This window comes from Pristiophorus japonicus, chromosome 14 (genome assembly GCF_044704955.1).
Source record: "Pristiophorus japonicus isolate sPriJap1 chromosome 14, sPriJap1.hap1, whole genome shotgun sequence".
NCBI lineage: Eukaryota > Metazoa > Chordata > Chondrichthyes > Pristiophoridae > Pristiophorus > Pristiophorus japonicus.
The window spans coordinates 125,830,982-125,845,134 of record NC_091990.1 but is presented as its reverse complement, the minus strand read 5'-3'; the positions used below and the strand labels follow the sequence as shown (position 1 = coordinate 125,845,134).

The 14,153-nt window shown below is 41.3% G+C and overlaps 1 protein-coding gene across 1 annotated transcript; it reads right to left on the bottom strand.

Annotated features, from left to right (window-relative positions):
* Positions 1–8,031: 8,031 nt before the first annotated feature.
* fgf3 (fibroblast growth factor 3) lies at positions 8,032–13,791 on the bottom strand. Its single transcript, XM_070898609.1, has 3 exons — positions 13,515–13,791; positions 11,480–11,583; positions 8,032–8,364 (listed from the first exon to the last, which is right to left on the bottom strand). Exons 1-3 carry the CDS (start codon positions 13,789–13,791, stop codon positions 8,032–8,034), a joined length of 714 nt encoding a protein of 237 aa, XP_070754710.1.
* Positions 13,792–14,153: the final 362 nt, after the last annotated feature.

The following is a 14,153-nucleotide window of genomic DNA, read 5'->3' as shown; positions in this document are numbered from 1 at the left end:
ACCGATACAAATTATTTGTTCCACATCTCTGCCATTTCCCTGTTCCCCATTATTAATTCCCCTGTCTAATCCTCTAGGGGACCAACATTTAAGTTAGCCACTCTTTTCCTTTTTATATACCTTTAGAAATTCTTACTATCTGTTTTTATATTTTGTGCTAGTTTACTTTCATAATCTATCTTCCCTCTCTTTATTATTTTTTTTGTCGTTCTTTGCTGGCTTTTAAAATTTTCCCAATCCTCTGGCCTCCCACTAGTCTTGGCCACACTGTATGCCCTGGTTTTCAATTTGATGACATTCCTTATTTCCTTAGTTAGCTACGCATGGTTATCCCTTCTCTTACAGTCTTTCCTTCTCATTGGAATATATTTTTGTTGAGAGTTATGAAATATCTCCTTAACTATCTGCCAATGCTGGAGAGTCTAGAACTAGGGAGCATAGTCTCAGGATAAGGGGTCGGCCATTTAAGGCTGAGATGAGGAGGAATTTCTTCACTCAGAGGGTTGTGAATCTATGCAATTCTCTACCGCAAAGTGGATGCAATGTCGTTGAGTATATTCAAGGCTGAGATAGATAGATTTTTGGACTCTCAAGGAAATTGAGGGATTATGGGGATCGCGCAGGAAAGTGGAGTTGAGTTCGAAGCTCAGCCATGATCTTACTGAATTGTGGAGCTGGCCCGAAGGGTCAGGTGGCCTACTCCCACTCCAATTCTTATGTTCTTATTAATAATAATGCCTTTGGGATACCCTGAAGGCTTTACCCTGAAACATGCCTCAAATATGTCTAAATGGATAGGACATTTATCAATGAAGTACTAAAAAGCAGCAATAAACAGCTAGCAAGCAGGAAAAGTGCAATCAATAAAAAACGATTTATTCAAGTACTCTCAATTGCCACAATGATTTCTCAGAAACTAGAGGATATACAGTGCTAAAAAATAAAATTGACAAACACACACAAAAACTAAAAAAATTCACCCAAAAGCATCATAACCGATAGAATAACGTTTTCCGTGTTTGAAATCTCTACAAAGTTTCTCGCCGAAGTCTATTCGTCTCTCTTGGGCCCGGGGCTTGAACCCTGCTATATTCCTGCAGCTTGCACCATCTTCCTTGCTCAACAGTGTAATTTAACCACGAAACCTGAACCATATAATGGAAATCTTAATAAAAGTGTGCCTCTGCACTGCAGGTCTCAGAATGCAACCAGCGTCACCCGTTGCGTGTCAATCTCGTGAACTACAAATCCCAGAACAGTCTTCGGATCAAAGAATCAGGCTTACGAACATCGCACGATCTTTCATTAGTCTTGCTTTGAGTCATGTAAAAAAACATTCCTGATACAAACACATCTAACTTTTGTTTAGGTGCATGTATGTTAAGTGGGGTAATAAAATGCCAGGATTCTGTATGGACAGCATGGCTAATCATTGTGTCCAGGTCAGGATAGCCTGCTTGTTAGTCCCTGTTCATGTTCAGTTCGGGGGCAGCACAGAAAAAAAGTGAAAGATACCCTTAACATGCGCCTCAGACACGTAGTGTGAGATAATATGCAAGTCGAGGAAATGATAGACTCGGAGAGTAAAGTGAGGGAACAGTCAAGGCAGATAGATGTAAAGACAACAATCAGAGTAAATACGAGGCATAGAGAGAGAGAGCCACGCAGGAACAATGAGAAATTAAGAGTGCAGGCAAGAGATAAAACTTTCAAATCATTATTGGCAATTAAATAGGATATAAAGTTATATGATAATGCATTGCCTATTACTGGACATAATATTGTATATAAAGAAAGGACTTTCTATAGCATCTTTCACGACCTCTGGACGTCACAAAGCGCTTTACAGCCAATGAAATACTTTTTGGAGTGTATTCACTGTTGTGATGTAGGAAGCAGCCAAATTGCGCACAGCAAGCTCCCACAAACAGTAACGGTATAATGATCAAATAATCCGTTTTTAATGGTGTTGTTTGAGATGTAAATATTGGTCAGGGCACTTGGGACAACTCCCCTGCTCTTCTTCCAAATAGTAACACTGGATCTTTTACATCCACCTGAGAGAACAGACGTGGCTTCGCTTTAATGTTTCATTCAAAAGACGGCACCTCTAACAGTGCAGCACTCACTCAGCACTGCACTGGAGTGCCAGCCTAGATTTTTGTGCTCAAGTCTTTGGAGTGGGCCTTGAACACACAATTTTCTGACCCAGAAACGAGAGTGTTACCCACTGAGCCATGGCTGACACTATACAATGCATGATGTGACCCCACCTGAGCAACATCCTGATATCAACCAGAATTTCGTGTTCACTTAAAGTATCTTATATGTACTTATCGAATATGTTACTGAATGGCTTCAGTCATCCTGATTCTGACCTCGAGGAAAATGTAACTCACCCAAGACTGAACATGTGACAACACAGAAGCAATTTAGAGGTTGAGGAAATGGATTTAGAATTTACCATTCACTGCAGCAACTCGCCAAAGCTTCTTCGACAACACTTCCCAATCTTGCGACCTCTGCCACCCTAGAAGGACAAGGGCAGCAGGCACATGGGAACACCACGAGCTCCAAGTTCCCTTCATGTCACACCCCATCCTGACTTGGAAATATATCACAGTTGGATCAAAATCCTGGAACTCCCCCCCCTAACAGAACTGTGGAAGTACCTTCACCACAAGCACTGAAGCGGTTCAAGAAGCCGGCTCACCACCACCTTCTCGAGAGAGTTAGGGATGGGCAATAAATGCCGTCCCCATCTCAGGAATGGATTCGAAAATATTTACCTCTAAATGTAATTACACCGCGCATAAAACACAATTCAGAAGAAAAAGTACAAGGTTACCAATCTATCAATCACTTAAAACAATTCTCCCATTCCACAAAGCATAATGTACCTTGGAGGACACAGCTGGCCTTCCCAGCGACGCCCACATGCCATCATTGAATAAAAGAAACACTTGCACACACGACTGTAAATATGTGAAGTATTAGACGTGTACAAACACGAGCTCGGGGAAAATAGAGCAGCTTCCCGTATCTTCCAGTTTAAGAAAATCTGGAGGATTTAGCCCAATTATCAGGAATAAAGGAAGTTCCCTAAATCGGTGTTTAAAAAGTCGGGAGGTGAATATTGAAAGGCACGCCCCTTTCCCTCGACACACTGCCAAGCTCTCTCTGGGACAGAGCAAGACTTGCTGAGCAAATCATCGATCGACGGGACACTCCTGACTGCAGAATTCAGGTTAATGCAGGGATGACCATGGAATGCCCCAGTCTGGCACTTCTGATTAGCGACCTTTTCACAAGGAGCACCACATGAGGATTCACACAATCGCCGTGGCCCGTTGGCGTACAATCGCAGTCACACCATGCCTCGAGGGGGTCTTTTTCGCCAGCTTGTATGCACTACGCTCAGCCCCACAGATTTCCATTGAAAGCAAGGTAGACTCATTAATCTCCCCCATGACTGCCTCTTTTGAACAAGTCTACCTTGGTTTCTTTGAAAGCGTTTTGAGTTCAGCCAACGTCTTTTTTTTTTAATTGTGGGCCCTCAATTTAAGTTGAAAATAACGTGTTTTAGTCTAGACTCGAAAATTCCCAATCAATTTGCGTTCGTGATCACTTTTATCCATTTAAATCTCACACCGAGTCGCTCAATTAAAAGTAGCCTAACAGTTAGAGAGAAAAATGACACTTAGGAGAGGCACCTTTATGTTCTTGATGAAGCAAGCTTGCAATGATACAGTAATTCATTCACATTGATAACAGAATATGCTGGTGTTCCATTGAAAAGTCCCTGAATTTTATCAGCTAGAATATTAGTTGTAACGTATATTCTGATACAAGGTGCATTCGTTCTGCCGACCCGTTGTAGGTTAAATATTTTTAATAAAGTTTTACACTGTTCAAATGAAGATGGTGCAAAGCCTATTACAGTTTGTGCGAAAAGGTCACTGATCAACGTCCCATCCACACAGGGAAGACTCAATTCCATTCGATTTGATGCTGTTTATTACCTCGCTGGTCATGGTTTTTAATCAAACTTCATTTAATCCGTCGCTTCTTTGCACAAGTCAGCCTGTATTTCAACTGTTCAGCGAAGATTCTAAATTCATGGCGAAGTCACTTTTTCAATGCACGGGGGCTATCTGTATATAACGATGATTTACTTCAGAACTTCTATCCAGCTCACAACTTCAGACATGGAAGATGCAGTTACCAGATTGGAATGGCGATTTCTGGTCATTATGAAATCATTTTGCCAGTAGTATCAAAGTTTTGGCGGTAACTGTTAAAACCCCGATTCAAACGGTGATCAAAGGTTTATCTGTACACATTGTTCACGCCTCGCCACTTCTGCTTCCCAGCGGATGGATATTTTTCCTTTATCGGTTAACCACTTAAACTTATCCAAAGAATATTATGGGGCTGTCAAAACAGCAGGTAAAATAATGACAGGCCCCTTTGAAACATTCCCTTAATAGAGTTTAAACTTTTCTCTAAAATCAGATTGCAGGAGATTCGTTGTCTTCCGTCTCTGTATATGGGGCAAATAAAAATATGGAAACGCATTCCGGAGTTAGATTTTTCAGCCATTATTCTATTTTACAATTATAAATAAATGGTTCTAAGGCGATTCTCGCTTGTAGAAGCTGCAATGGACAGCCAGATTTCAAGGGGTTGTCTTTGGTGATAGCAATTCATAATTCACTGCAAAACATACCAAATATAGTTAAAACAAAAATTGCAGATTTTTCTTCACTTACATGAAAAAGTAGATTGTCACACTTATAAAAGTAGATTTGCTTTCGCTTATTGTTTCCCCTTGCCCATATCTGAAGCCACCACGTGCTATTTCACATGCTGCGCCATCCTCAAATTTAGTTGCAAACCTATGGGTGCAATTGTTTTTGTATCTTTGTGACTGCTAATATTCTGCTAGGAAATTTGGCTCCTTTGTCAAAACGTGAGCTTGGAAAATGCTAATAGAAGATAGTTGGTTTCATCCGAAAATTCGGATATAGAGGTCATCGTTTTTTTTTAAATCGGATCTAGAGATCTCCATGTACTACTCCAGGCAGATATATGATCGTGGAGCCTTTGCTGTATGGAATTTAGATACCAGAACGATGTGATTTTTGAACAATTTGAATATTGGTCATCTCTGATCAAGAAGCAAGATCTTAGACTTATGTTTAGTTTGCGCGGCCATTCCCGTGGGCCAATAACATATTCTTCCATTGTTCACACAAAACCGTGGATCAGAAACACAATGCTAGATGCTATTTCCGATGGCTCCAGGGTTAAGCATGTGCATGTATGAATATATAGTAGATATAGTAGACTTATCAAATGTGCGTAATGCATATTCAGTGATATATATTGCAAACACATAAAAAACATTGGACAGAAAATCATCAATACTCAAAAGGGCAGTCTTCAACATGCTTATATATAAAACTGCAATTTAATTTATCAAAGAGTCGGTCTATTATCAGAAGAAATCGCACTGATGTTTCAAGAATGGCCGTGTGACCAAATAGAAGCTAACAGGTAGCTGAGGTCGGACATGGTTTGGATTCTGGGACCCCTGTGATGCATTAAGACGACCAAAAGTTTGACCTTGTGTTAAAATGTAATAAATAGACCCATTTTATTTTACGATAGGAGTATTGTGGGATCGCATTACTTCTTTCACGGCTATAGTCCTCTAATAACCACCCAATGTCCTTGCAAAGCGTTCTACCTCTCTGGAAAGGTCTCTAGATGCGGTATTTGGTGGTAGGATGAAAGCGGTCGCGTCTAATGGACAACCTTTGCAATGACCATTTTGGCAAATTGAATGATGGATAGCGAGCAAAAATAATATAAAACATGTCTTATGAGAATTATGAGCCGATAACTCCAATGGAAAGAGGGCTTTAAGAAAGCCTGTCTTGAAGCGGAGAAATTCCGAAGCGTATAGCGATCAACTTCCATCAGAATTTCACTCCAAACTAACATGAAAAACGAACAACGCAAATCACATTCTAATAATAAATACAAATATTTTTTAACTATTCAATAACCAGGGGGCAGAGATTTAAAGTAATTGGTGGACGGATTAGAAGGAAGTTGAAGGGAACTTCTTTCACCCACAGCGCAGCGGGGGTCTGCAACTCACTGTCTGAGTGGATGGTAGAGGCAAGAACCCTCATCGTTTTTTGAAAAAGTACATAGAAAGTTAAAACCTACGGACCAAGAGCTGGAAAGTGGGATTAGGCTGGTTAGCTCTTTATCGGCCGGTACAGACACGATGGGCCGAATGGCCTCCTTCTGTGCCGTAAATGTCCATGATTCTAACCATTGAAATTTCACAACTAATTATCTGCTAAAGTATCGCTTTTCCTCCAGACATTATCCGTGTGAATGTAAAAACTTGTACACTACGTGTAAGAGGTTTCCCAGGTTTCCCTGGGGGTGTTGGTATTATCGCAAGTTGTTGCTGCACAAGTATCAAGTGCAATTGATACTGTGTGAAGCTTTTTTATATATTCCTACTTGAGCAGACGTACTATTAAGATCTATCGGGTAATAAGGGTTTATGTTTAAACAGCTCCTGCATCCACTGTGCCTGTATCTGCATCGATTTCAAAAAGGTCGGTGTGCCTCTTTGTACGATTTCACCCACAATATAAAAGTCGTTCAAAAGAAGGCCCGAACGTTACATCAATAAGGTCTGCTGATTAATAGGCTACATTCTCTGACAGACTAGCACTTCACCTCTCTCAAAACCTGCTTGTTGTTGAAGCTGAAAGGAATTATCAAAATAGTTCAGCACAGTGGCTCTGTGCGTGTAAGAGAGATAGAGACTGGTGGGTGGGCGAGAGGGCAGGTGTATTTACACCTAATAAAGCGCATTTGTAAATGACCCCACTATTTCTTCAACACCCACAACTTCTTATAAATGACACGATACATTTTATGCACATAATTTTGTGAACAGCCCACCTCGATCACCCGACAGTACATTTCTGAAACAATAATTGATTGCGGATACCCTACACCCTTGCATCAATAGTTGTTTGGAAGTATCATATCTCAGATCTATTCCCGTTATACGCAGAGCCTGCTGACATTCAATAGGATTCAGTTCCGTGGAATTAAACCAGAAGCACGAATTACAGTGACTGATTCATGCCTGTGTTATTGAAGGAGAGGCTTTGACTATCCGAACTGCATCAAAGTGCGCACATGTATATGTATTTAAAGTAATTATACCTAAACAAAGATAAGCCCTAGCATACATTGTTCATTGCGGTTGCTTGAACATTATTCAGCTCAGTTAACTTAGAATCATAGAATGATACGGCACAGAAGGAAGCCATTGAGCCCATCGTGTCTGTGCCGGCTCTTTCAAAAAGCTATCCAATTAGTCGCACTCTCCTGCACTTGCCTCGTAGCCCTGCAAATGTTTCGCCTTCCAGTATATATCCCATTGCCTTTTCAAAGTTACTCTTAAAGTTGCTTCCACCGCCCATTCAGGCAGTGCATTCCAGTTCATGCCACTGAAAATCCCCCCCTTGAAACTTTCTGCTTCAATCACATGTTCTCATCTTCAAATGAGATCATCCATCGCTACGTGTGAGACCGGTTAAGTATAAATTAGTGTCCTGTACAAAACGAGGGAAAGAAATTACGTTGCAGAGAGGTGCTATACTAATCCCTTGTATTTTCTTGTGATTGGAAAAAAAGACATACAAAAATAGAACATGTTTAAAATATCACTGACTACAGCAAGTCCCTACATAGTTCGAATAAGGCATTGGAGATGATATACAGGAAACAGCGACAACATCGAAATAAAAACTAATTTACATATTTACATTAATTATTATATCACAGATAGTTTCAACCTGCAATGCTAAGTATATCATTCTACAAATAAATTTTGTCCTATTTAAAACGTAAGTCCAACCGAGAGAGAGTCCAACATTATAAAATATCTTGCTCGAAAGTCTTAAGTTATTGCAGCGGTATCAATCACTATCGGGCGGCTCTCGCTTTCTCGGCCTTGCTTGAAGTTTTCAGTAGGCCCTCTCGATATTTGGAACTGGTGTGGAATAATCGAACAATTTCGTGGTCTTTGCTATCCAGCACCCTTGGCAAGAAGAGAGAGGATTTTTGAGTCCTGCGGGTTTTGAAGCCTCTCCGCGGTCGGCCCTTGCCATTGATGGACACATACCACAGTCTCTCGGCACTATTTCTGCGCCTTGTCCCGACTGGGTTTGGAATGGTTCTGTAGGATCTGGACGCGTACGTGTTATATCCAAGCTCGTGAATCCGTTCGACAAACTCACACTCCGGATTGTAGACTTCCTGCAAACGGTAGAGAAATACATGAGACATCCATAGCCTTCAGATTTCTCAATTATATATGGACAAGATTTTTTTTTACTCCTAAAATATTTAGATCTAATCACTTACCTAACCCAAGTCCCTCCCCTATCATTAGACTGTTTGCTAATGTAAATCTATGGAAGTGAAGCCAGCCCTGCTTTGCTTGTCATCTTCCCTAGCTCACGTTTGGCAATTGTACAATCTTTCTGTTTCAGGCCACGTTTGGCAATTGTACAATCTTTCTGTTTCAGGCCACGTTTGGCAATTGTACAATCTTTCTGTTTCAGGCCACGTTTGGCAATTGCACAATCTTTGTGTTTCAGGCCACGGTTATGTGGTCTTCTGTCATATTTACTGTTGTAGCAGCAAAGCTTCATGCTATTGTTGTATAGGTAACCCAACGCATCAATAGGAAGTGACATATCCTAAGTGTGGAAAAGATGGTTCAGTAGTCACTGCCAGAAGTCAATATGGTAACTCAAATTGTTTCTGTCTTATAACAACACTCCTGTGAAGCGCCTTGGGACATTTCACCACGTTAATATAAATACAAGTTGTTGAAACTCAAAATTCAAAGTATTTTTTTAACCACAATTTTGGAAACAAGGAAATTCTATCTATCCTGCACAGCTCCGTTTGAAAGAACTGAGAGCAAGGTAAGGTATTAAACATTGATTTGGATAGAACAGATCATTGGAAAGAGAATATGAACGGTTTGGACAATATATCTCCCCGACTCGCCTTGCTTACATAGTTAGTACATTTCCAGGTAAGCTGATAACGTTCTAATCCCATATCACGTCAACTTAATCAAATTAGAACATTTTTTTGTGAGAGTGTATCCTTACGTTGTTTATCTGCCCCCCGGGTGTGAATCAAGTGGCCCTGAATCAAACCCGAGTTTTAAAAGTTTGTTTGTAGTGAAAATCAATTCTAATGCCGCCGACCGGTCCAGCGAAATAAATAGGCCGGGCGGTTTCTGCAAATCTACAGCCAACTTATTTCCGAACAGCACATTGCCATGGCGGCAAAGCAGTTAGAAGCTGCGGTGCTAATTATGTAGGTATAAAAGATGTTGCTTTTCTTTTTTTTCTTCTTAAAGTTCATAATCTCGACCTTAAAAACTATCCCTTTCTTGTTGCCATAATTAAATTTTGAATGAAAGTTCACTTTTCAAAAGTACTTATCAAGTAAAAGTTACACAATTGGTCGGAAGTGGTGCTTAATAACCGCTTTCCTAACACACAAAAAATCTGAACACATCATACGTTTTGGCCAGATAATCAAACTCTGATCGGAACCACCACTTTCCTCGGATATATGTCTGCGAGGATATCAGTTGATCAAGGATAAAATTGCACTGAATCAAACAGTGGGGCATATTGAGCAAGCTGCTGCTGAGACGGTAGCAGGCTGATCAGAGATAAGAGTTGCTGTGTGAGAACCCTTTCTGTGTGCAATTCCACTTTGAACAGATAAAGAGATTCGAAGCCCCTGATATCAAACGATGTTCTATCTGAATAGAACATACAGAAGAATAAAGGATCAACCAGAGATGAAGTGTGTCCACGCTTTATAGAAGGAGCAATACTAAATCCTTCTCGGTCTAGTTTGCAGATTTTGAATTTGGAGAAACAGCATAAACTGCCAGGTATCAATCTTAAGACTGTATTTCAAAGAGTGTGTTAGTGTCAACATGGCAGAACTAGAAAGTGTGTTTAATTGAATGCGTTGAATAAAATGCACACAATTCATTTCTCACAATAAGGGCTGTAAATATTCTGAAACCCATCATTTAAGTTATTTGGTAATAGGCTGCATGTCTTTGACAAACTGGGCGTGTGTCAAACCCTAGGGCGGCTGAGCTGGTCATGATTTGGAAATGATGTATAAATAATTGACGGTGAAATAGTTAATCTGAAACTTCTGGGTAAAATGTCGAGTTTCCACAATGATTATCCACAGATTTCAAGCTGAGTTACCACTTGTGCGGCCTGTGGTTTGTGTGTCGCCACATGAATCTCACGGTGGCGGCATCTATAGGAGCTCTGTGCACCCTGCTTTTACCGGGGGGTCGAGGGGTGGGGGTGTATTTGCGCCACTTCTGGCAAGCGAGAAGTGTTTAGTTGGCGTCAACTATTTTCATGTCTATTCGTCAATATAATATAACCACTGACTGGTCAGCGTGGAGTGTCTGGAAACGTATTTTTGGCTTTAGATGAAAACCAAATGTTCAAAGGTTTCATCTGCATTTAAGAAGTTAATGGAGACATTTACTGCTGATATATATGGATCATATTACAGCTAAGTGTAGTTCAATAAGAAAACTGGAAGTTATTTTGCCCCTTCTATAACTCTGAGAGAGAGAGAGAGAGAAGGCAAAAGACGCAGGGGCCAATTGCCACATCCATTCCCACGCCTACCTCATGGATGTAGCAATGACTTTCCCCTCAATCTTTCAGTACATCTCTTTTTCTGTTCTGTGGCTTTGGTTAATATTCAGGAAGCCATCACAAATGATACACATCCCTTCTACCTCCCTAAGGTCCACTTTTAAATTGGTGGGATGCCCCCCGCGGGGGTCCCTTCATCACACTATCAGATAACCAGCCAAGACCTCTGGGATCATCAAATAAACCGAACAGCATGATTGTTTGTACAATTTATCCGGATTTCAACCCAACAGTGAAGTGAAAAACTAAGGAGCAGAGTAGTAAAAGCTAGTGGCGTGGCGCGAAGGGGTTGCATTGTTGTCTCCAACCAAGGGGCAAACTCTCCCCTTCACTCCCACCAATAGCTATGGCTGCTGTTTCTGAATATTAAGGATTTGTTTTGTAACATGGCGGCAGGCATTTATCTATTACTAAATATATTTAACTGAACATACTTAACAGGTGCATTTTGGCACGCATAATAAAATTAGCATCTAGAGTATTGAGTTCATTTTCTCGCTATGGTATTTTAATAAAACGGGTGCTTAGTGTGCTATTCTGAATAGAAAGCTCTTTAACTGCCCTATTTTAATATTTGAAATTAGTATGTAAAATGTCTCAATTTTAACAAGATGTTTTTTTTAATAATTAAAATAACTTACCGACGCATACAAGCGTCCTCTTTTGTTCATAGCCAGGTATCTACCCGAAAACAAACCTTTAATCGCCACGACACCCACATCAACAGCAGTTATTTCCAATATACCTGAAAGAAGAAACGGTAAGTCAGTGGAGGAGAACAGCACATTGGGCAGATGTTCATATATCATGACAACCTCAATTGAGGGAGATTCGTGAAGGAATGCATGCTGAATTGGTACCAGAAGATTTAGCAAGACAGTTGTAACATTCCAACAAACCGCTGCCAAAATGATAGCAATGCGTGCCTATCGATTAAGATATGACAAAGTTGCACTGATCTACGTGATGGTGATTTAAGGCCGAACACAATGTTACAACAATCCAGGGAAAGTTGATTGACTGACATTGAACTATAGAGTTCACTTAATCCACTAACAGTCCAAATCCCCCTTGATGGCACATCACTAGCCAAATGCAGGGACATCCACACGTTTGACCCAATCCTCAACATCCTATATTGCGATTTTTGTCAGTTCTTATATCAAAATGTCTCTAACAGCTGACAAGAAGTCGGTGTGCTATTCCCCAGCTTTTACATCTATGAATCTTCTAATCTCTTTCACAGATAGTACAGGTGCGTTTAAGATGCTCTTATTTCAACCTTCTGATACATCAATCGTTTTCGGCATGTTCTAAACGTGGTTAACCACTTTGTATTCTAAAAATAGACTTCTGTGGGTTTCACCGCTCGTGTGCGCCATAAATATCTGAAGTCTACCATTCTAATGCTGTCTGTTCGGCTACTAGTTCCAATTAATCCCAGTTGAGGCCATTACTCTAATGGGTGTCAGAGATGCACACGGTACAAAAGGTTAGGAGAATAGCAACAATTTAACCCGCTTTGTGGTCTTAAGAAAACACATTTGAGTCTCGCTCCTAGGATGGCGCAACGAATTAGGATTGTATCTAAGTATTTTGTCACTAAGCTTTCAGGGGAAATGACGCGTGTTAGGATAAATCCCTGCAAATGTAGCGAAGGATCTACTCCTCCAGAGATGGTTAAACAGAGTGACAGCTTATTGGAGCTGGCCATTGTTAAGGGGGGAAAAACACTACATTATCCCTCCAGATTGATCCCTAACACAGGCCAAGTATTCTTAGCAAATCACTCCGGACATGAACCCGGCTAGTGTTCTCTTTGGCTTTGAAGATAACGGCGATCCCCCATTAGTAGTTAGGCCTGAAGTGTCAGACCCGAGCTATTCCGTCCTGGTCAATAATACCGACCAAAGGTTTCACAAGATCGTACACAAGTAAATGGCATTGCACGTTAAAAAAAAGGCGAAGGATTGTGTTTAAGTTAAATAGGGGAGGAATTAATATACACCGAATGCCTGTAATTGGCGAACAGAGGAAAACACTATAAAATGCAGTGGGACAGAGAAATTGCTTGAAAAGTCCATCTAGTTCGCCTTCTACCATCCTGGTATGGAAGTAGTTGGCTATCCATAGCAATTCTGCATTAAAAGGCTGTCTGTTATAAAAGGTGTGAAAGCACCTCGGAAGAGAGAGTAATGCCTTTAAAATGATCCAGATAGGTGGACGGCTGCAATGAGCCTCTCATATATCTTCACATATACTGCAAGGAAACGCCAGCAAACAGAAACATTATCACAATTAAAAATACATTATGATGAATAACTCCTATAAATGCGTCGTATTAAGCATTAAATCAAGTCTCTGCCCAAATACGGGAATATGTATTTTTAGTAAAATTCATATTACGATTAAGGAGAAATATTTGTTCGGAAATTGCAGTATAATAACGATCGTTTTCCTCATCCGGAGTTCTGCGTTCAAAACACCAGAAGAAATAGGTACTTGAGCAGCTTATGTGTATTTAAATAGACTCTGCGTGTTTCCAAATGCAGTTATAATGAAGAAAATGTTGAGCCATATACCGCAGACGCGGTACACAGCCCTAATTCAGTTTCCCTGCTCGATGGGACGATTTAGAGCAAAGAAAGCCCAAGGAAAGGTCAGTCTCCTACTTACTGAAGATGCTGTTTTTCTCCAGCGTGCCATCGATCTTCCCGTTGAGGTGGATCTGCAGATGGTACTTGGTGGCACAGTAGAGCCTCCTCCGCCGCGGCGCTCCCCCGAGATGCTCGTAGACCCCGCCGCGCCCCCCGGCATCCCTCCGCAGTCTGGACTCGCAGGCTGGGGACGGGGCGCACCGCACCTTCGGAGCCACAGCCGGCGCCCGGGGCAACGGCGACTGCTGTCGACTGAAATCCAGAAAGCTCAGCAACAAACAGACAGTTATAAACATTGTGGCATGGTCGAAACACTCCCCGGTACAATCCGCTGCGGATCAAGGTCTGGACTGGTTGGGTCGAGGGGTCCCATTAAATAAGTGTTACAAGCGGACCAACAGGTTGCGGGGCGCGCCGGTCCACTCGAAGAAACATTGGTGGTTCATCTGCCTGGATCTGTTGAATTAGCAGTCACTTGTCTGGACCATCATAATCCCCCCCAAAAAAAAACAGCCCGGCTTTTATGAGGGACGGTGCCTTCTCTCCGAGTCCTCCTGCTCTCCAAATAGCGCAGGGCAGAGTGTGGCTGAAAAAGCCACTGAATTTCACTTAAGACACTATCGTGAGATTTCGTCGCAATCCCGGTGATCGACGGCGC

What these genes read in the sequence shown, in the direction of transcription:
- fgf3 (XM_070898609.1), bottom strand. Translation starts at nt 13,791, where the DNA reads ATGTTTATAACTGTCTGTTTGTTGCTGAGCTTTCTGGATTTCAGTCGA. An exon ending in GGAGAAAAACAGCATCTTCA is followed by an intron (nt 11,584 to 13,514) that starts GTAAGTAGGAGA and finishes TTCTTCTTTCAG; the next exon opens with GTATATTGGAAATAACTGCT. An exon ending in GAGGACGCTTGTATGCGTCG is followed by an intron (nt 8,365 to 11,479) that starts GTAAGTTATTTT and finishes TACCGTTTGCAG; the next exon opens with GAAGTCTACAATCCGGAGTG.